The 23289-nt window shown below is 41.1% G+C and overlaps 1 protein-coding gene across 1 annotated transcript; it reads right to left on the reverse strand.

The window, feature by feature from the left end:
- Positions 1 to 283: 283 nt before the first annotated feature.
- LOC115726581 (transcription factor PRE3-like) lies at positions 284 to 1852 on the reverse strand. Its single transcript, XM_030656506.2, has 2 exons — positions 1388 to 1852; positions 284 to 850 (listed from the first exon to the last, which is right to left on the reverse strand). Exons 1-2 carry the CDS (start codon positions 1514 to 1516, stop codon positions 704 to 706), a joined length of 276 nt encoding a protein of 91 aa, XP_030512366.1. The 5' UTR covers positions 1517 to 1852; the 3' UTR covers positions 284 to 703.
- Between the last annotated feature and the right edge of the window lie 21437 nt (positions 1853 to 23289).

The raw sequence follows: 23289 nt of genomic DNA on the forward strand, positions 1-23289 counted from the left end.
TTGCCGAGATTACGTAACTTCGCTTGACAAAACTTAGGTGAATGAATATCTCTAGAGCCTAAAATATTGAATCCGCATCTGTGGAGTCAAGATCATCGTCTTCGAACAGTATATCCGTGTTAAGATTTTTGTGAGCTTCAAGGTTGACCCGAAACTGGTCCACACTGTTTCCTCAAATAATGGGGAAATCCTTTGAAACCCATGGCATTACATAGCCTCCAAAACCAAATATTTCAAACTTAACTGTACGAAAATTTAAGTATTCTCGTTAGCAAGTGTCGCAATCAAGAGTGGAAAAAATACAAAAACGAGAACAGTGAGGAAGATAACATTAGATATGACCTCTTCCGCAAAAATCCAGACGACACGTAAATTACAAGGACACGAAATGTTTAAAACATCTTATAGCTACAGAAGCAGTAACCCTTCTTATTGAAAACATATAAGGAAGTTAAAATTACTACAAACGAGGTTTTTTTTTTTTTTTTTTTGGGGGGTGGGGAGAAGAGAGACATGGACATGAGCTCATGTTAGCTCTCATTCTCCGAGGCCTACATAGTGACCAAACCCTAGCGCTAGCTGGAAACTAAGAAGATCATCAAGAATATAATATAAGAACGGTACAAGAAAGTAGGGGGATTAGGAGGTAAAAAATTATTAAAGGTTGGGGTTGTATGGATTGCTTATTTAGCTGTTACTATCGTTACATGAGCAAGCTCCTGATGATCGCCGCCTGCTCGCTGTCGGAGTCCGCCAGGAGCTGGGACAGCCGCTCGCTGAGATCGTCTACTTCCCTGTGCAGGCTTCTTATGTAGTTGCAAGTCTCCTGCAACACCTTGGAAGCCGATGCCTGCATATGCATTCCCCAAAGTGCATTAAGAACACAGCTATCTCAGAGATAAAAGGGTTCGTGATGTTTCTATTCGCGTTCTCGAACAACATTAACTTGTTCTACGATGGTGTTTATAGCTCAGATGTTTAAGCATGTTGCCTCATAATGGTTGTAGAAGAAGCATGAGGGATACTATGTGCAGTGAATAACGAGAGGTATTCCTGCAGATATTCTCTGGTAAGTACAAAACGAAGTTAATGAGGGAAGGTGGGGTGGAACGAGAATGAGTCCCACACCACTCAAGTTGCAGAGAGACAGAATTAAGCAACCCAACAAGGAAATAAATGAGAGAGGGCTATGCGTGGGTTCTATATCTTTTTATTCCGAATGACTTTATCTTGTAATGCGAAACCGCGAAATGAAGACCACACAAAACTTGGAAGTCACAAGTGAAGAGAGAGAGAGAGAGAAGAAACAAAAAGAGAATGCTAATAAAATCTACTGTGCTGTAGTGTGTTTGTGTTTTTTTTTTCCCTTTTTTTTTCTTTTTGTAACCTTGTCGGAGCGCCTGTTGCGGATTTCAGGAATGAGACGTTGTAACTTGGAGACGAGGTCAGCGATCTGGTCGTCGCTGATTCCGGAAACTGCTTCCGACTGCCTCGAGCGGGATCTTCTGCTAGACATTGTTGAGCAGTGACACAGAGAGAGAGAGAGAGATGACGAGGAAGTGAAGCTAAAGAGGAAGGTGGTGGCGATCTCTCAGGAACAAGATTCAGAGAGAGAGAGAGAGTTAAACAGGTTTTGTTTTCCGCGTCAGATGACTGGGAGAGAAATTTGGTTTGGGGGGGTTTGAGTTCTGGGGAAGATGGGTTATGGAGGGCGAGTCCTTATAAAGGGGGAGAGAAATAATTCTTCGAGACAGGCTATGGACAGATAGATAAGGAAGCCATGAAAGGATCAAGAAGTGAAGAATTATGAAGGTGAGAGAGAGAGAGAGAGAGAGAGAGAGAGAGGGGTGTGGTGTTGGGGTTGAAGAAGACAAGTGCATGGGAGAAAGCAGTGGGCTACGGTCGTGTCTTTAAATAGGGAAGTGAGGGAGAGAGAGATGTCCTTGTCAAAGTGCCTGCAAAATTTGGGTTTAGGGGGTTGTAGCTGGTAATAAGAAATTGTGCCGCTTCATCAGACAACGTGTTGGTATTGGCCCTATTTGTGTCAGCCTCCCCATGCATCCCCATGTTCTCTTTAATCACATTCCTCTCCAATTTGGTCCCTCCCCCTTTCTCTACATTACATTGAACGTCCTCCTCTCCTCTCTCCCTTTCTCTCTCTTCTAATTCAATGAGGGAACAGTGTTCCCTCGGTCAAATTCACATGCCTTCCTCCTCCTTGAATCGGTGGAAATCGTGTAACCAGCTTTGGATTGGAGGTACGGATCTCATCGTGATTTCACCAGAAATATTCGACAGAGAATTCGTCGAAGAAAAAGATAACGCCTGGAGGCCCAATCCGGTCTTTGATTGCTGATATTACCCGGTTGAATGTGATCCGGGGAAATGCCCTCCGACATAGGGTGCAGGAAAGTGTAGCCATTTTAAGAAAGATAGAAGGAAAACACCACCCCTTAAAATTAGGTCTTGGTATCGATTGAAGATACCATGATATTGAAGATTTAAGTGGCAAATCATCCTTTTTTAATTTAAATCGTTAGAGACTGAAGGGGAATCGCATCGATACTCTTACTCCATAATCCCGATGCCGGTGACTTGATAGGATGAGTTGGAATAATTGACGCATATTAGTCAAGACTATAAAGATAGGGAACTCGTAAACCCGGGGTATGCTTGGTGGGGGTGATGAATCAATAACTGAGATTTCTGACTCAAGAGTACCAAATCAAATCAGATTTAAAAGGTTTGCAGTCAACTTCCTTATGAATTACAAGCTGTCGGAGAAAGATTAGAAAATGGATTTTCGTATGCTACAGACTCTTAATTTATTCTCCGAAACGAAGATTGCCAGGGCTTGCGAAACTACTTTATTAATTTCTCGGTACGTAGGTTTCCTGTCCAGACAATAATTGTAAGTGAGAGAGATTCGTCCATGCAACTATGCTCGAGTGATGGCATTTGGGAACCCCCTTGCACATCCCGGGACCTGACATGCACGTGTCGTCTCGTGCTCGTTGCCGGATTGTTAATTTTGCATGAATTACTTTATGCCATATGAAAAATATTAAGGGGCGCATTAGAAAATATTTATGTTTTTCGCGAAAGATATTAGTCAGAAAAATGAAGGCAAATCAGTATCCTAGAAGATCGTCCCTCTGCTGGAAATCTCTAGGGGAGTGATCCATCATCGCAAATGTCGGGCGTGGCGTGTGTGCACGTGACGGGGGATGGACCAGCAAAAGTTTCCGGCGAGATTCTTGGTAGGGTTTCTGGCTCAGCCCGTTGACGCACGCTCGATCGCGTAGCCTTAGGCCCTTAGCTGTTGCAGACGACATTCAATAGATGATGATCGGAAACAGGATCGAGAAAGGTATCTCCAAAAAATGCCATCACTCCCGTGACCAGGGGTGCCCGTGGCCGAGGTGGTCAGGTTTCGGGGTGGGATGAGAACCCTACTCCACCGTTGCTGCCAAAGTTGCCGGAATGTCGAACCAAGAAGTTGGACCAGCCAGTTTCGAAGCCAATGGGTCAGAGGCCGATCCCCAATTGCGCCCCGGAATCGGGAATTTGTTAGAAATTCTGGATAAAAAAAACCTCAACTCGAACCGATCAGACGGTTTTAGCAGCTAATGGCTCTAGCCTAACCCTCGTAATCATGCGTTGGTCCATCTTGAAATAGGAGTATAAATTATGAAATTCCATCGTTTTTTTTTGTCTAGAAAATCGAGCGTCTAGCCACTTGTTTCTTGAAATTTAGGGCTTATTCGGTTGGCCTTACATCAATTAGCCGATGAAAATTTTGCAGGTTTTTTTTTTAAATGACAATACTTAATTAATGGAAATATCTTTGTTTTTTAGTGCAAAAATAAAAATAAAAATAAAAATGTCACGCTTGAAACATAGAAACTGAACAAAGTTGAAAGCCAAATATCAAACCAAACGTCTACTTTTTCCCCTTGATCATCAGTTTTTCCACTCTTCTATATCTTGGACCAAACCAAAACCCCTGCCACTGTTTCGGTTTGTATGGTCACGGAGCGATCCTGCGCCGTCACGTAACTCTAAAAAGAGTTTCGGCAGGGGAGAAGGACGTTCGGTGTCACAGTTCGCGTACGCACGTTGCGGTCCTCGACATGACCTCGTCCTGAGGTTTTTTTACTGTGTTCGGGAGTGCGGGTCCGAAGGAGTCGACCCAGGTTGCCCGTCGGACGATCTATCAACAAAGCTTTTTCCACACGTTCTTGGGAAATTTTTCAGAGATATTTGGCGACGTGTCGTAGGCTCGATGGGTCAACGCCCTATCGTTCGGGTAACCCGTATGCAATGGCCGTAAGCAATCCCCCACGGGGTGATCGCATGCACACGTCAGCCATAGGCTAAAAATCGAAAAAATTATCAAGAAAGTTTCTAAATTTATTGCAATTGTACCAATTTAGTCTTAATTTTTTTTTTTTTACCGATTCAGTCATAAACCTTTTGCAATTGTACCATTTTATTCCATCCGACAAATTTTGGCCGGACACCACTAATGCGGACGCCAATCGGTTGGCGACATAATATTTTTTATATTTTTTTCTTACCCTTCCATATTCTTCCTCCAGCCGGTCACCAAGGTCCGGTGACTAGCTAGAGGTGACGGCCGGCGAGGCTTGACCTCGTTTTCGCTAGGCAAAGCAGCGAACAAGGCTTAGCCTCGCTGGCCGTCGCCTCCGGTCGGTCGCCAAGGAGGAAGAAGAGGGAAGGGGAAGAAAATAAAAAGAAAGAAAAGTAAAATGAAATAATAAAAAAAATATTAAAATATTATGTGGCCATCGGCCGAAATTAGCCGAGATGGACTGAAATGGGGTGATTATAAAATTTTTAGGACGGAATCGGTAAAAAAAAAAAGATTAGGATTGAATTAGCACAATTACAATGAATTTAGGACTTTTTTGATAAATTTTGCCCTAAAAATCACACCAAGGTCTCGCCCAAACTTGGAAAATCTGACTGTGCGATTTACTTTTTCGTCTGTAATCTTACACTGGTTGAGATATTCTGTACTTATTATATGCCAATCATGAACTAAAAAGTATTAAATCAATCCTCGTTGATAAGGAGCTGGTCTCGTAAGGTTAAGCTCGTTTAAGAACGAAAGGGCGGCTCGATATTGAAATGGAGGAATGCTATCTCGTGCCTGTGATGGAACATGTCCTAAAGATTGAATTGCGAAAATATATAATTGAGGGGGCGAACCACGTGGGATGGACTTCCTTGTCCGAAATAAATAAAGTTAGGTTACCATTTTCCCCAAAGAATGGACGGTGCGAAACGTTGTAGCGTGAATCAATCTATAAGCACCGGTGCTTCATCTTCTAAATAGTGAATTTAGCTGTAGCTTTGAAGAAATCGAGCAAGAGATTGCCAGACTTTCATCACCGGGTCGAAATGAATCTGGCAGAAATAGATCGGTATGCCGTGACCAAACTCTTATAACCTGTATTTTAATCTTGTCCACCTATGACTTACGGCTGTGAGGCTTTACCACGGTCGCTGGTGAAATATATTTCTAGGATGATTGGGGAGTACTCGACATGTCGATATCGTGACTTTGTTACTGTGGCGTGGGATTCATTTCCTTCTTACAGTAACCATCGATCATGATGTATAGGCACTACTGTTGATTTTGACTTTGGATTCTTATTAGCGAGCCCAACTTGTAACCTAACTTTGATCGATAAGATTTGTGACGATCCAATTGAGAATTTTTCACGAGGGCTTGCGGTGAAGCGGAGATTCTGGGCCTTCAGCCATTTATATATGAAGAAATATCTCGGATGTGACTCCTTAGTTTATATATGAAGAAAGCTGATGTTGTCCCCAGCCTTCTCGCTAAACTAGGCTGGGTCGAAGGCGGTTGATGTAGAGTCAAAAGGGTCGATGTCGTCCGCCCCAATATTCGCCAAACTTGACCGATGCAAGGTGGAGATTCTCGAGTTAAAAATAATTTTGGTGTGGAAAGACGCCTAGTTTAAGGGGAGGCAGGCCAGGGGTGGCTCGTTCTTGAAGAGAAGATTTGTTAAGGCGCACATGTGAAGGTCTCGGTCGAAGTGGGGGCGAGTGCCCGAGTGTCGCACCGACCTCGAAAGCGCGAGATAAGGTTTGATTTGACCTATTTTCATAAGTTGCACATGGAAACAAATAAGAGCTGTGTTAAAGCTTTATCATGAAGGAAACTCCTGATTCCAGCTACTTCCATTTGTTGATGATCCTTCAGTCTTGACTTCGTGCTCCAGATTTTCTACCCGATATTCATCACATGCATGGCGAACGTGACAGACATTTAAGCACGTGCAAGATTATCATGTTACGTCCGGTTCGTTTGCGTTATTAATTTCCAGTTAGGGAAGTTATTCATAGTTAACAAACGCTGCTAATTAATCTCGGAAATCTTTTCTAGGGATTCCGAAACTTTCAGAATCAGAGCCAATGCTCTAGAGATCGTGTGACTAATTGATCCCAAAGATGCAAGATTACTTTGGTAATTAGGTGGCTCCTGTGGCGATGATTCCAGTGGTTTCGTGATGAGTCTTTGTTTCAAGACTTGGAGACATTCTGGGTTTGGTGCTGGGCCGAAACGTTGATTCATGTGACGCTCGGATCCCAGAAACATGACTAGCCAATGTTGGGATCCAGACTTAATCAATGCTGATTAACTTACCATGCTAAACTCTAATTGCCACCCGTTCGGTTCTAATTTCGAGAGAGATCACGTCGGATAGCAATCGAACATGATATTGGATCTTCTTACGATTCTTGTGGGGAAGTAGTATGGCATTCTATAATTTCTAGTACATCGCAAGCTACTCCGCGCAATTTCTTTGAACCGAGGACGGTTAGGAACTTAGGATCCAATCGAAAAAAAAACAATCAATGGCGAAAAAAGTTCAGAGAAATCAAGAGATCAATGCAATGCAAGTCAAAGTTGCAGCAAAGGGAGGACGAGAACTTGTCCGCCTGCCTGTGTTTCTCGAACAAGCCACAGGCTCTGTTTTTTTTTTTTTTTGGGGGGTTCGAAACAGGTCTGTTGAATAGAGATGTTCTTGTCAAGTAGGGTTTCTTCATTTTTGTTTTTTCTCTAGTAAAATTGACCGCAAGGTCATGGACTCTTGATTTCCCAGTAAGCTCCAAAACCTCATAAACGGGTCGGGTCTCTGTCAACACGAGATCAATCCAAGAACGAGTCACGTGACAGGAGATCGTCCGTCGCAAACTGTCTCGTCTTCACGTTGCAAAACCACAAGCAAAGCCACAGCCTCACGAAAGACCATATCCATGGCCGACCCCAGGAACTCTTCGTATGGCCCATAAAGACGCAGACTCGCCCTTGTCCCGACAAAGCCGCCCCTTCGACCCTCTTGTGTTGCCCATTTGATTGCATTTACTCTCACCTGTCCCATAGAGGAAGGACCCCCCACCCCCAACCCCGGCGCAGGGCCCCGGACTGTAATATCCGGGCTTTAGATATGGCTACTCTTAGGTGTTGGAAACCCTAAAGACTTTTCGGGTCTTAAGGAGACTCTTCGTGACCCAAGTTCGTCTTGATACTTGAAATCTAGGGAGTTGTTACCTAGAAGATTATGTTTATTTATTGTTGCTAGTCTTTCAAGATAGCTTTAAATGTTATGAATGTAGACGTGTCTATTCGTGTGTCTAGAATAGACGTAGAGTCATATCTTAAGCTTATAATAGATGTGCCTTGTAATCATTTTTAGTATGAGTGAATAAACTTCATTTTCAAATTTCTTTCTTCAAACATTTCGGTATTAGAGTGCTGTGCCTCCGAGATCCAACATTAGGGCATCAACTTAAATTGATGGGACATGCAGTAAAAATGTGACATTGTCAACGCGAGATCACCGTGAGAAAACTTAAATCCGACCCCATCTGTATATCAAAGTAAATTCACGTTCCCTCAAAAACTTGAGTCAACAAGTTATGTCCTAACTATATATGTTGTGCGCTTCTCTCGTATCTACAACAAGTATGCTTCCCTCCTTTCATGTAAAGCGAGCTTTGAATGCCATTAGTGTACTCACGACGTACAGTGTAATGTGAATATGTGGAGTCAGTCGTCACCGCTAATCCAAGACATAACCAAAGACGAGGATAATATCTCGAAAAAGTGGGGGCTCTCCGAGTAAAGGAGCGCCGTCGGGGTGTGTCTCGGCCCTGTCGGAGCGAGTTTCACCCGACACCACAGAAGCTCAGTTTCCACCCATCGCAGATCGTGCCGACTCTCTCCCGCACTCTCTAACTCTCCCAAGTCATCATCACTCCAGAAGAAGAGGAAGAAACATAAAGCGACGAGTGCCTAACGAGACCAGACGCTGTGTTTCGCTCATGTGATGGTTTTGGTCCGGCGCCATTAATATCTTCCACGATGTTGTTCAAACTGAGCTTGGATTTCTCCCTTGCAAATTCCACGACAAACCCACCCAACATGGCAATGGCAACGGCAATGGCAACAACCCACGTAGGGGCAATAAAAGAGACAACATGAGACCACGAGGTCGCAATACTGAGCTCAAGATCACAGACACATGTTCGCCACCGTGCGAGCCATGTGGGAGTGTTTCATTGGGGACAAAACTCGAAAGGGAAGGAGAGGGGTCCCTAGGAAACGCGACGCAGCATCTTAGAACTGGAACAGGGGGCCCCCTTCTTCTCGCTCGCAAAGTCAAACCCCCCACCACCGCCCCCAAATTCGGGTTCCTATCCGAGCCCGATGACGGGACACGACACCGGAGAGACAGAGACCATGTTCGAGCTTTTATTGCAAGTCTGTCACGTTTCTTTCCATTCGTATGTTCGTCGTCCGAGGAATTCGGATTTCTTTTATGGCCTTTGATTAGGTGATTAAGTTTGTTTTTGCTCAACTATTCTTTCTTTTCTTGCTTTTTTTATGCTTCTTGGTAGTTAGGATGGGTTCTTGGCTTCGGTTATGGAGGTTGGGCCCAACCACCATGCCCGAGTGGCCCAACCTCCTTCGGCATCCGCCCCAAGGAAAATTGGCTCTAAATTCAATTTTTACGAGATGATATTGAAGCTCCGTTTATCATATGATATATGTAACTTCGCTTGAACATATTTCCAAATAAGATAGAATCTCATTATCTAATCTTTGTACCAAAAAAAGAATTATGAAACGTGTTTTTTGAGAAAAATACTCGAGCACAGCCTTGAGGTCTCGGATTCACCGCCGAGAAACTGCATCCGCATGCCGAGGTCCACAGTCTTGGCATCGGGAAAGTCGAGTCCAGATGGACGCAGGTCTGGGCATTGATGACCTGGGTCAGGGCTGTAGGTAGGGACCTAGGTCCCATCTGTGCAAATTCGAGTCTAAGCGTTCGGGATCCGGTTTGGAGCGTCGGGTTCACGGGTCCGGACTAGGAGAGGACAGGTTCGAGCCCTTCGGGCGCCAAGGTCCACGTCTGTCAATTGGGCACGTCGGTTCGAGCACCCTAGATGCCCCTGGTGGGACGTGACCGAGAGCTGTCATCCCACAACCTTTTTGCCGGTACGGTTTCCTTTGGACTCATTTAGGCAGCAACTTATTATAACGGCCTGGGCTCTGGCTGGCTCACAGCGTAGCTCTCACCTGTCACGATGTGCAGCAAGAGATTCAGTCAGTGGACAAGGAAAGCACGTTGGGGTTTCATGGAGACTAACTTCGGAAAGAACGAGAATCGGTGCTTCATTCATGCAACCTCGGTTCATCAGTACAGACAGAATGATGAGTCGGTCTAACAGACCAACCGCAGGTGATTGTGGAGTCCCAACGTGGGGGTTAAGGTTGCAACCTGCTTACAATCGAATCAAATTTTTGTGCTTTGGGATCCACGAAATCGTTCCATATAATCGTGCCATCCATGAACGGCCTCACCGTTGGAATCCATAGTTAAGTAAGTGCTTGTTTCAACTATTAGTAAGGTCAAGATCTTTTGTCTTATCGTGATTAGGAGAAATCTGAGAGTACTAATGAAAAAATGACATCAATTATTCCTAAATTCTGGTTCAACGTGCAATGTATTCCCTAGACATTTAATGAACAGAGTCCATGAATTATTGATGAGTATTTGATGTAATCCTTACTTTTGCTCAAACGACAAATGGACGTTTTTGTTTATGGCATATATATTATATGCCGAGTTGGTTTTTCAAATATGATGAGTCAACATGTCATCTTTTTTATCCATCTAATTTTGTGAAGGAAATAAAATTAGGGTATTAGCATATTCATCGTTATTTCATGAAGTGGACCATTACATCGTTATTTGAAATGAATATCTTACTTAGATAATCCACGTCACCTGTGTAATTGTTTTTCTCTGCTCAAAATTGACGGATTAGAAGTCACATCAGCAGATACTGTTAATTTCGACTAACGAAAGGATGGGAAAATTTACTAAAAAAGTCTTAAACCTATTGTAAATATCGATTTGGTCCTAAATCTTTATACTTAGTCAATTTAGTCATAAATCTTTTGATAATTGGGGTTTGTCTTGTCAATTTTGGTTGAAATCACTAACGCGGTAGTCTGCTCAATACCAACCTTCCTACATGAGACATGTGGCATGGTCAGCGCTTACAAAGGTAATTTTTACAATCTTTTTTAGTTTTTTCCTTCGTTTGTTTCTTTTCTCTTTTTCTTTTCTTTTTTTTTCCCTATTTCCCTCCGCTGGCCGATGGGTCTCAATGATGGCCGGCAGAGGTCGCCCTCATAGACGAGGGGGTCTCAATGATAGTTTTTTTTTTTTTTTTCTATTTATGGTAGGGGACGAGCCCATGGTGGTTGGACCAGCCTAGATTCTTGGCCCATGAGCCCAACCAATGGACCCAAAGCACTCTTGGGCTCAAGCACCCGTAGGATTCGCAAGGAGTTAATTCATATGATCAATTTGTCTCTAGATCATAAAACAAATGCGTCGAACATGCCCACGAGACTGTTGACTTTTACATTAACATTTTTAAAAATGAGACATAGATGATGACGAGAGCAATGCTCGATGCAGTGCAGTGGGGGTTGCATTGCAACTTCTTGCAAATTAAAATCCACATTGCTTTGTACCAAAATTAGTGTAAATTGATAGAGGATAGGCTAGAGAGTTGTTGGTTTGGTGAACTTAAAGAATCGAACTTACATATCATGGACAACGTGGACTAGTAAATAGTTCCATGATGATGCCACATACATGTAATACTCGCGGTCCATTAGTTTCATCGAGGATTTAGTCACAAAACATTTTCCGTATTTTTCAGATTTTACATCGCTTAGAAAAATGAGTCGGTGAAGGATCTTCCATAGCTGATGAGGAAAAAAAAAAAATCAACATATAGATTTAGAAAAATGACAACCTCCTTTAAAAATTAAAAATCAATTTTCGATGGACCCGAGCCTAGCTAGGGACCATGACACCGGGGCTTTGGATCCGATCGGTAGGGCTAGGGACCCCAACCGCGGAGGTCCCCGACACTTGTGCTTGAGACTCTAGCTTCCAAGCTTGGCTACCCGATGCCCGTGCTCAAGTTGCCAGTGCTTGCGCCGGGTTTTCCTAAGGTCGGTACTTGAACATCAATGCCGGTGCCCAAGTCCCTCGAGGCCAATCTTAAGACCCTGACAAATTGTCCCGAGACCCTTGCCCCTGTGTTTAGGTCTCAGCAAATGTGGCCGATACTTGGCGGCCAAGATTGGGTTCTTCGAGATCAGGATCGAGCCCCGAAGTCGAGATTTTTCCACTCTTCAGAAAATTTCAAGTAAAACAAATCTGAAAATGTTTTTCATATTATGTGTTAAACACAGCAAAACACGGGAAAATGAAATTTCACGTAAGCCCTAGAGAGAGAGAGAGAGAGAGAGAGATTTAGGGTTTCACTTTTAGGCGTGGTGCTGATGGAGAACTAAAGGCGTGGGGGAATCATAATATATCACGACATTATGACTCTGCATAATGGAACCTAAATAGAATATAAGAAAAAAGAAAGCCGGTCTTACAGGCTTTCGATCATTTAATCCCTAGATCTTCCGAAGGGCATCATTTCATGACTAGGGCTAGTGTGGCCATTACATTGCCACGTCAGCCCTATTCGTTTAGTATTCTAAAGTGGACTTCCAAATAGTTCTCTCTCGAACGCAAATGATTAATCCAAAACTCAAAACCCTAATAGCCATTGACAGCAGCCAGTCTCGCATGATTGGAGGCGACTTAACAACATGGATGCTCTATAACTTCTCAAACAAATTCTTGGCAAGTTCCCAATTTCTGTTCATTTCGTTATCCTTTTTTTTTTTTTTCGAACGGGTCGATCTTACTTAACATCATTTCTATTCTCCAAAAAGAATTTCCCCTGTCATTTAAGTTGGCGGTCAATATATAAAAAATGCGCTAAATCAAGAGAAAAAAATCGATTTTTTTTTCCAAAATGGATCTCAACAAACCCGAAAAGAAGAAGGAAAAAAGGAAAAAAAGACTGGGTTAGGTGTTTTTTTTTTTGTGGGGGGCGGGTTGGCGGGGTGGTTCGTAGGACAGCCAGCTCCCTCATGGCTGGCTTTTAACGTGGGACCGGCAGACAGGAGAGGCAAAAACGACACTGGTTAGGTTAGAGTTAGAGACGGAAAAGAGCGAAACTCAATGATGGTCAAAGTTATGGCGTTTCTTTGTCTTGTGCTGTCAATTAGTTTTTAGTGACACGCGATATTATCGTAATCACTATTGAGCCGACCAAATCTCTAGAGGCGATGGATCCCGGAACAACGCTTATGTCAACAAGCACATGATAATGTAGGAGGCCCAAAATTAAAAACTCTCTCTCTCTCTCTCTCTCTCTCTCTCTCTCTCTCTCTCTCTCTCTCTCTCCAAAAGATCCACAGAAAAAAAAAAAAAGATCCGGTCATCGCCTGCCGTTCCATGATTGATCGGAAGACCTACATTTGAATCTTCTGTGAAAAGTTTATGACTAAATTGAAAATATCGAAAAGTTAAGAACTAGATTGGCATCTGTATATTAGTTTTAGGACTGATCGGACAATTTCTTCTATATGCTCCTAGAACATATCACCGTGTCGGTTGTAAGAGACGTGAATCCGTCCCGTCCGGTGCGGATTTTTTGAGGGTTCGACTTTATTTATTGTACGAAACAACTCGAGCCATTGTTTCTGCATGGGACAAAAGATCACTCGAAACCCACAAATTATAGCAACAGATGCACAGGGTTTTCCACTTATTGATCGCAAGACGGAGCTCACCTATCTTGAATACTTTTCAAGCCCTAGATACTCTAGAGGCTCGGGCGGCCCCTTAAATTTGACACTTGAGATCAGCAACGCTTAAAATCTTTGACAGTTCACATCATGTGACGGCAGAACCGCATGAGATGCCCCACTGTTCATCTCCTGACGAGGGCAAAGATGCATATGTGAAGTCCAATTTTCCACAAAAAAAACAACAAAAACCTCGTAAAAGTCACGGCACAGTTGCCCAATTCATCAGTTTCAAGCTTTTAAATGGTGCCGATTGAGTAATAGGCACTGGCTATCCTACCCGTAGGTCGGCCGACGTCCATATGAGAAATTTTCGATCGAAATTAGTCTGTTCAACTCAATTGACAAAATATAAGAAAGGTTTAGGATTCAATTAGCATAACTAAAAAGTTCATGACTGAATTAACAAAAATACGATAAATTTAAGATTTTTTCAACAGTTTTGTCCTTTTCTGAGTTGCCCACGAAAGATTCGTAAGATTTGAGAAGGATAGTAGCAAACATACGTGACAATCCCGACAACCGAAGAAACTCCGCACGCAAGGTCATCCAGATTCCACTAAGGAAACGTGGCGATGATCAAAAGGGAGAAAAAGTGGAGCATGTGTGCATTACATCCGTTGAAGACATGCATAATATCCAGAATACGTGACGGCAACCCTTGGATGCGTTTCGGAAACGACCTTTCCTAGTCGCGGCAGGTACGTAGCGATTGCGCGTTACGTGCTTGAGGAGAATCAACGAAGCTGCATAGAAAGAAACGACCCCGGGCACCGTCTAAAATTCGAAAGCCTAAAGATGTGTCGCGTTTGATTGGGTCCGGATCGATAACCAATGCGAGAAACATAGCTATCCCGATTCTGCAGAATAAACCCGATCGGCGGCCGGATTGGGTCCGTCGCGTATCATGCTAGGCTTACAAATCGACCGGGCCAGGCTATAGAAGGAAACCGGCGTGTAGACCTGCCCCATTTGCATTTATAAGACGAGCATAGGCTCGGCAGGTCTATCGGTCCCGTTTCCTGGGGACTTTTGTTTTCAGTCTCTCCTATCTTCTTAGATGACTAGCAAAAGGGAATTGAATTTGACTCCTGTATTTGCTATCCCCATGTTTTAACGATCGTTCTTTTGCCCCTTAAAGTCTCAAGCGTCCTCTAATCGCAATAAGCCTACATAGGGTTATAGACGAGTGACTTATCAAGAGGACGAAGCGATTGGTTTCGATCCACGCTAATTTTCCGCACGATGTCTTTAATAGAAAGCGTTGCTCTCGATCTGTCCGTTGGCAAATTAATTAAAGGGTTCGGAGCGGAACAACGTGGTCTTATAGCCCTAGATCTGGGCTGCTCTTTCGCTCCCTAAACTTTTCTTGTCCACGACAAGAACCTGCGAGATCTTCCATGCTCGTTCGATCGCTCCACCTACGCCAAGCATCCCCCAGAAAGGAAATCGTCAGCGAATTTCGAGAACGAGAATAAAAAAAACCAAAAGACGGAACCCCGGTTTGCAAAGATTCTCCAAGCAACGACGAGAAACGAGAGGGGGAGGGGGGAACAATCGAGAGAGAATCCATCATCATCATCATCATCAACAATCAATGGAGCAGCATCGGATCGAAACCCTCCCAAACACTGAAACCCTAAAAAGAAAGAGATGAGATGCCCTCCACACTTGATCATATCAAGAAGGGAACTGTCTCGTTCTGCGAACAGAAACCCTAGTTTTGTTTAGATTTTTTCATACGTGGTTGTGGAAGCTTAACTTACATCCAGCGAGGTCATATCATGAGCGGGGAAAAAAAGACAACAAAAGCAGCTGATCTTTAGGCTTTTCTTTTTCCAAGGATCGAAAGGCGGTGAAGGGAACAAAAAAAAAAAAAAACTAAGGGGCAAATGCTTCTATGAAGTCCATTATTATGTTTAGCCCTAATGGAGGGGGTCGCTATCGTGAACGTGGTTTTGATTAAATGAGCGTTAGGGTTTTTCTTCTTCCATTCGATCAAAGCCGATTCTTTCGGTTGGGCGAAAGTCACGGATGTTGATCTGTACTATTCCTCCCTCCCTCTCTTTCTTGAACAAGACTTAGATGTTTGCATTCGTTAGGCCGATGGCCACGAATAATATACCGTCGAGTCGAGCAATTTCTTTGTTCTTTTTTTCCGGGGATTAAGAGCGAAGGTTTGGTTTTTTTTCACTTAAAGCAAGAGTCGCTAAGTCGCATCGCAAGTGTTTTAGTATGCACGGCATAAAAAAAAAAAAAAGAAAGAAAGGATTGTTCGATACCATACTTTCGATGCCATTATGGAAATCGAAATTCGGAGAGTAGGGTTTTATCTCACATCTTAAGCATTATTATCTAGGAAAAACAACGATAACAAGGCGTTGGGTTGTGCACGTCGAGATCATCTTTGAAGTTGACGTGTGCCGAAAAGCGTCTTGCGGATATGTTCTTGTTGAAAATGGAGGGTGGGAACAAGGGAAACGTCTCTTCTGCCGACCTTTCAAATTAGCTTCTCCTTCTTTTCTTTTTTTTTCTTTTTGGCCGAATTGACTTTCAATGCTCTCGTTCTAAAAGGTGGCCGCCGCGACAGAGCCATTCCTTTCGGAGAAAACTATCGAATGTCTTCCCACAATAATTGACCGTAGAAGTTTTATGGTGATGAATTTGTTTTGAATGGATGAAAATATGATTCTAATCGCAAATTATGCTTTACTATTTGTTTTTTGAATTTTATTTTGTTCAGAAGTTATTTCAAATTTGTTAGATTTGAAAGATATAACTCTCGAATTATTATTATGGTATGAATGACATCTTTCTTTCGGCCCAAAAAAAAAAAAAATTCCGACCATAATTCGTCGAGACATAATGAAATCAAAACGCATAAACATCCCTAGAAAATAGCATTTGTTCCAACTTCCAATACGTGATTTTATTTTATTTTCGTTTTTCAATGGCATTAAACAAAGGTAGAACATATACCTTCCTCTTAGTTGGAGGAAATGTATTCTTATTCACATTCGACGAACGCATGCATCCACTTACATGTGTCGAAATCATATTGTCAAAAGTCATCGAACATGTGCGTATCGATGTGATCGATGCTTATTCTTGTGTTTATGTCCAATGCATGGGTTTGTGGAAAGACGAGAAGCTGCGGACAAATCAAGAGTCAAAAGGGTTCTTGTTTATGCCTTGAAGCACACTACTTTAATTAGGAATCAAAAAATAATACGAACGTCTACGCTTCCAAAATAAAGAAACTAGCATTTGCAAACCGTATTTAAGGAGTCTTATCAAGTACCATAAAGGCGTCTTTCAACCATTTTTTTTTTTGTAAGAATCTTAAGTTGCATCAACTTATGTTTTTTTTCCATTCTTCAATAGAGCCTTGACCTTTTGAACAAATATATATAGCCTTGACCTCAAACTCAAGGTGAATAGTAAGACGATGGTTGTGAAAACTAAAAAAAAAAAAGTTCTAAATCTATTGTATGGATGACACTTCGGTTCTGAACATTTCAATTTGGTCAATTTAATTCTAAACCGTTTAACAATTTACCAATTACGCATTTCCGTTCAATTTTGGCAAAATTGATAATGTTGGATCCCGGCCATGCCATGTCGGACGGTGGGTGCCGACGTGGATAAATTTTTTAATTTTTGTTATAGTTTTTTTAATTTTATTTTCTCTTTTTCTCATATGGGCGGTGCGGTTCGCTAGTGAAGGCACGAGTGAGGGTTGTGACCTAGCCGGTGAGGATTTGCGGGCTCCCGTCCGGGGTTCATCAGCCACAATGAAAAAAGAAGGAAATTAATTATAAAAAAAAATTATCCACGTCACCGATCGTACTACATAGGATAGTCATGTTGGTGTGCGAAGCCAAAATATTTCATTAAGGGCTTTTTTTTTATCTTTTATCCTTTTTTGCTCCTAGATTAAAAGCTATACCTCTTATATGAGCAATGTAAAAGGTAATAGTCGTCATCATCATCATCATCATCAGAGAGAGAGAGAGAAGCGCAAAGTAGCGAATAAAGAGAAAAAGAAAAAAAGATGTCGTGACGGCATTCTTAAATGTTCTCGATTTCTTTTTGCTCCTATCTTGTGAGAAGATCGGCAATTGTATTCCTACTTTTCTCGAAGACTAGTGGATTCGTAGAATGCCTCTACGCAGAGAGGTAGCCCAAGTTTGAGTAAACTTCGATAACAAATTCTCCGGAGTGTTTTTCTGATTATGTTCTTTTTATTATTATATTCTGCAAGTGTGGATTATTATCTATGATTATTTTTCTGGAATCGGTGTGTGATTCCTAACAATTGATATCAAAACCAGGTTGGCTAGTCGAAAACATCGAGGGTTTTTCGATAACGTTAGATTGAAAGTAAACAAGTATGGTAGAAAATAAAATCGAGTCGATAAGTTCGATGATTAGGATTTCGGATGGTGGAAACTTCAAATAGAGGACTATCTTTATCAAAAAGATCTCTATGCACCACTTGAGGGTTGAAAACCTGAATTCACGGAAGTGGATTCGACATTTGGATTGGGATGGAAATTTCTTGATGGAAAGGCGTTAGGTGCGATTCATCTAGGGGCGACGAAAAAGACGGGGCATCACATTGCGAAAGCGAAGACTACAAAAGAAGCTATGGATATTCTAAGGAATATCTATGAGAAATCATCCACATCAAATCAGATATTTTTGCTAAAGAATTTGGTTAATATGAAATTATTTGATAGAGATTCTATTGCAGAGCATATTAATAGTTTCGCGCATGTTACAGGTCGGTTAGAATCTGCACGCATAAATCTGGATATGAAGCTACAAGCTTTATTGTTTTTATGTCCTCTTTCGGAAAGCTACAACACCGCGATGTAGGAAATTTTGAGCACCGTGAAGGATTATTTGACTCCGGATGATACTGTGAGCGGTATCATGGATGAAGAGATACGAAGGAAAGTCTCGGGTGGAAATAAGTTTTCGACATTTGTATCTTCAATGGCACTAGTAGTGGAGAACCATGGGAGAAGTAAAAGTAGAGGAAAATTCAGCGAGTGTAGTAAGTTACAATCAAGGGGGGAGAGAGAGGTTGCAAAAGATGAGTGTTAATTTTGTCACCAGATAGGACATCGTAGATTTCATGTGAAGCCTACAAAAAGAAGCAACGATAAGAGAATCAAGTAGCTAATGTGGTAAGCAATGAACCATTACTAGAAAACTTGTGTTTGTCTCCAGGGTTTGACTTGACGACGAATAAGTGGTTTCTTGATTCTGGTGCTTTTTTTCATTGCACCTCACAAAGAGATATATTTGTTGATTATGCCGGTGGAGATTTTGGACGAGTGGTTGTGAGGAACGGTCACATGTGTCCGGTTGTGGGAAAAGGAAATGTGATTGTGAACATCTCGGGTGGATGACATTTAATTTTATGTGAAACCGGACATTCCCGAGTTGAAGAAAAATTTGATTTCAACTAATAAACTTGACCAAGAATGCATGGTAAAAAATTTTGAATGCAGAGAGTGGAAGATAACCTCGGGGGCAAGAGTATTAGCAAAGGGAAAGCGTACATGTGCACTTTACCTTCTTCGGGGAGACAATATCGGTGATATGGTTGCAACTACAGTGGCTCCGTGTAATTTATCTACTCTTTGGCATTATCGTTTGGGACATCTTAGTGAAAAAGGTATAAACAATTACACTCAAGAAAATTGCTTCCAGGTTTGCAAAAAGTCGAGTTTGATTTTTGTGAGAGTTGCATTTATGGCAAATAAAAAGCGGTTAGTTTTCAATTGAATGAAAGACAAAATAAAGGCAAAAAGCTAGAGTTGATCCATGCTGATGTGCACAGACTACCTCAAGAACTCTCTTATGGTGGTAAGAGATATTTTGTCACTTTCATTGATGATGCAACAAGAAAGACTTGGGTCTATGCTCTCAGAGAAAAATCAAAAGTATTCGAGGTTTTCAAAATATGGAAGACCATGGTAGAAAAAGAGACAGGTTATCAAATTAAAGCTCTGAAGTTTGATAACGGTGGTGAATGCACGAGTAAAGAATTTTGCAGAATATTTGAGCCGAGAAGGCATACACAAGTTGAAGATTGTTCCTAGAACTCCTCAAGAGAACGGTGTATCTGAGAGGATGAACATAATTATTTTGGAGCGTGTAAGATGCATGAGACTACGTGCGAGTCTCCCATTACACATATGGGCTGCTAGAGTTGATGCAGCTATATATTTGATTAACAGGAGTCCATCTAGTACTCTAGATTGAGGAATACCACAAGAATAATGGTCAGGCAAAAATGTCAATTATTCATATCTAAAAGTTTTTGGTTGTATTGCATATGATTTGATTGACAGTGAGGATAGAAAGAACCTTGATGCTAAGTCCCAGAAGTGCATCGTTATGGATATGACAACAATAAATATGGACATAAGCTTTGGGATTATGAGAATAACAAAGTCATTCGCAGTCGAAATGTGGTGTTCCATGAAGAAAAGATGTACAAAGATCGTTAGACAAAGCATGAGACGGCAATAGAACCAGAATATGTTGAGCTGGACACAATTCATGTGAAGATGATTCCAAGCAGATCGAGTGCACCTAAAAGGGAGGTTCAAGATGAGCGTATTATCAATGAACAAGCAATTCAAGAGGAATGCGGTGATCCAGAACAAACTAACAATCATGAAGTATCTATTTTGAGGAGATCTACACATGTAAGAAAGCCAAAGATAATTTTTTATCCGTCAACTAATATTGTTTCGAGTCATGTCTTATATACACATTTGGGAGAGTCGGATACTTATGATGAGATAAATAACGAAGCATCTCACATGTAGTGGGAGTGTACCATGAAAAACTATATGAGCTCGTTACTTCAAAACAAAACTTGGGAGTTGACCAAGTTACCCACTTGTAAAAAAGCTTTGTTAAATAAATGGGTGTATAGGATCAAAAAAGAAGTCGATGGTAGTATCGGATACAAGGCGAAACTTGTAGTAAAGGGATTTTCTAAAAAAAAAGGGATCGACTACTCTAAAATATTTTCACCAATAGTGAAGATGACATCAATTAGAGTTTTGCTAAGTATAGTTGTAGTGGAGGATCTTCATCTCGAGTAATTAGATGTAAAAATAACATTTTTGCACGGTGATATAGATGAAGAGTTATACATGGCGCAACCTGAAGATTTTGAGGTCAAAGGTAAAGAACACATGGTATGTCGCTTGAAGAAAAGCTTATGTGGCTTGAAGCAAGCCCCATGACAATGGTACTTAAAGTTTGATGGTTTTATGGAAGAAAAAGGATTTGCACACTATGAAGCTGATTATTGTGTTTATTTTCGAAAGTATAGCGATGGTGATATTGTATATCTCTCTTTATTTGTTGATAACATGCTAGTGGTTAGTTCTAATATAAAGAGAATCACAGAAGAAAAGAAGATATTATCATTGCAGTTTGCTATGAAAGACTTGGGAAGAGCCAAGAAGATTTTAGGCATGAAAATCATCGGGGACAGGAAAAATAAGAAATTATTATTGTTCCAAGAAAACGATGTGACAAGGAATTGGAGAGATTCAACATGGACAAAGTAAAACTGGTTGCCATTCCTCCAGCTAATCACTTCAAACTTTTCAAGGATATGTGTCCGAGTACTCAAGCTTTGAAAGATGAGATGGCGATAGTTCTATACGCATCAGCAGTGGAAAGGTTGATGTATGCCATGGTGAGTATGAGACCGGATATTGCACAGATAGTGGGAGTTGTGAGTCGATATTTGTAGAGCTCGGGCAAAGAGCATTGGTATGCGATAAAATGGATATTGAGATATCTAGCATATACATCAAACAACTCTATTTCGTATGAAGGTACATCTCTAGAATTGTAGGGTTATGTGGATACATATCACTCGGGTGATCGAGAAAATAGTAAGAGTACCGTTGAATATGTCTTTACATTTACAGGTACTGCAGTAAGTTGGGTATCTCAACTACGGAAAATAATAGCTCTATCGATAACAGAAGTAGAGTACATGGCAATCACGGAAACCTCTAAAGAAATCATGTGGTTACAAGATTACTTGGATAAACTACATGGAAAGCACCCGGTGAGCACATTGTGGAGTGATAGTCAAAGTGCAGTGTAATTAACAAAGAATGTAGCTTATCACTCAAGGACTAGACATATCAAGAAGCGTTATCACTTCATCGGATCAGCATTAAAAGATAACGAGGTAAAGCTACTGAAGATTAATGGCTCAAAGAATCCAGCTGACATATTTACCAAGGTAGTAGACAGAGAGAAACATACTTTTTGTACTATTACTATTGGCAATACTCCATATTAATTGATGAGGAGTATCACGGAGACATAAGTTCCAGTTACTAGTTTTTTGAAGAAGATGGATACAAAGTTGTTTGGTGCATAAGATGTATTTGTCTTCAAGTGAGAGATTGTTGGTGTGTGAAGCCAAAATATTTCATTAAGGACCTTTTTGTCTTTTGTCATTTTTAGCTCTTAGGTTAAAAGCTATACCTCTTATATAAGCGATGTAAAAGGTAGTAGCCGTCATGAGAGAGAGAGAGAGAGAGAGAGAGAGAGAGAGAGAGGGAAAAAGAGGCCGTGACGACATTCTTGAGTATTCTGGATTTCCTTTTGCTTTTCTCGAAAACTAGTGGATTCGCAAAATGCCTCTGCGCGGAGACGTAGTCCAAGTTTGGGTGAACTTCAACAACAAATTCTTTGGTGTGTTCTTCTGATTCTGTTCTTTTATTGTTATATTTCGTCTGTGTGGATTGTTTGCTATGATTATTTTTCTGGAATCGGTATACGATTCCTAATAAGTCGGTGTCCACATCGGTGATTTCCAACTACAGTTGGCTAAAAATGACAAAATTTGCCAATTTAAAAAGTTTAAGACATAATTTGCATCCATCAATGCAATAAATTTTGTACTTTTGGTAATTTTCCACACGATGATTGATGTGCAAAATCGCTTTTGAAAAATGCGGGGATGCCATGTTGTTTGCTAGAAACTTAGGCCCAATAAAGGTATGCAATATTTAGTTTGATTTTTGGTACTCTTACCTTACGCGTGGAGCCGGGGCTTTCTTTATGCGTAAGATACGATGTAGACTTAATATTCGTACAAAACAAAAATAAGATCATAATTATAGGACATGTAATAAACAAAACGAAATTAACACAGAGTTCGAGATTCAAATGGTTAATCGGTACATGGTTAAAACAATCCCTTCATCCTACAGCTCAAGTTATCAGGAAAATGGGATGATTGTTAAATTTTGATAGAAAATTACGGTCAAATTGTGCCAATGAACCTTTTAACTTACAGTCCAATTTGATCGAAAATTATTGACGTGGATATCAGTCATCCTATGTGGCATGGCTGCACATTTATATACACATTTTTGTTAAATTTTTATATTTTTTTTCTTATTTATATTTTATTTTTTGGGCCAACGGCCTCTGCGACCCTCACCGAGCCTTGGCCAATGGCCGTTGACCCTTAACAGTAAAAACGAATTAAATAAAATAACATAAATTGATTTTCTTCTCCAACAACAGGTTCGATGTGGTAGAATCTTCATTTAAAACGATCAATGCTGGAATGTCTTGTTCATTATTAGGAAAATAAATGAATAAATTAGAAAATACCAATTGCGAAAATTACCCACGTCGGCGCCAATTACGCTACATAGGACAACCGAATTCCATGTCATTGATTTCCTGCAAAATTGATTGGAGTGGCAAATCGCAAAAGAATTTTAGGACTAAATTGGTACAATTAAAAAATTTAGGCTCGAATTGACAGCTGTACAATAAATTTATAACTTTTTTTTTGGATAATTTTATTCTGAAAAAATAGACCCAATCAAATTACAAAAGATTTAGGACTGAATTTATCACTTCTGTTTTTCATGACAATTTTTCCATGGGAAAGAAGTTTGACGCTACCG

The sequence above is a fragment of the Rhodamnia argentea genome, chromosome 6 (assembly GCF_020921035.1).
Source record: "Rhodamnia argentea isolate NSW1041297 chromosome 6, ASM2092103v1, whole genome shotgun sequence".
Classification (NCBI taxonomy): Eukaryota; Viridiplantae; Streptophyta; class Magnoliopsida; order Myrtales; family Myrtaceae; genus Rhodamnia; species Rhodamnia argentea.

Coding starts and splice junctions, on each gene's coding strand:
- LOC115726581 (XM_030656506.2), bottom strand. CDS start 1,516: ATGTCTAGCAGAAGATCCCGCTCGAGGCAGTCGGAAGCAGTTTCCGGA. Junction 851..1,387: donor GCAACAGGCGCTCCGACAAG/GTTACAAAAAGA, acceptor ATGCATATGCAG/GCATCGGCTTCCAAGGTGTT.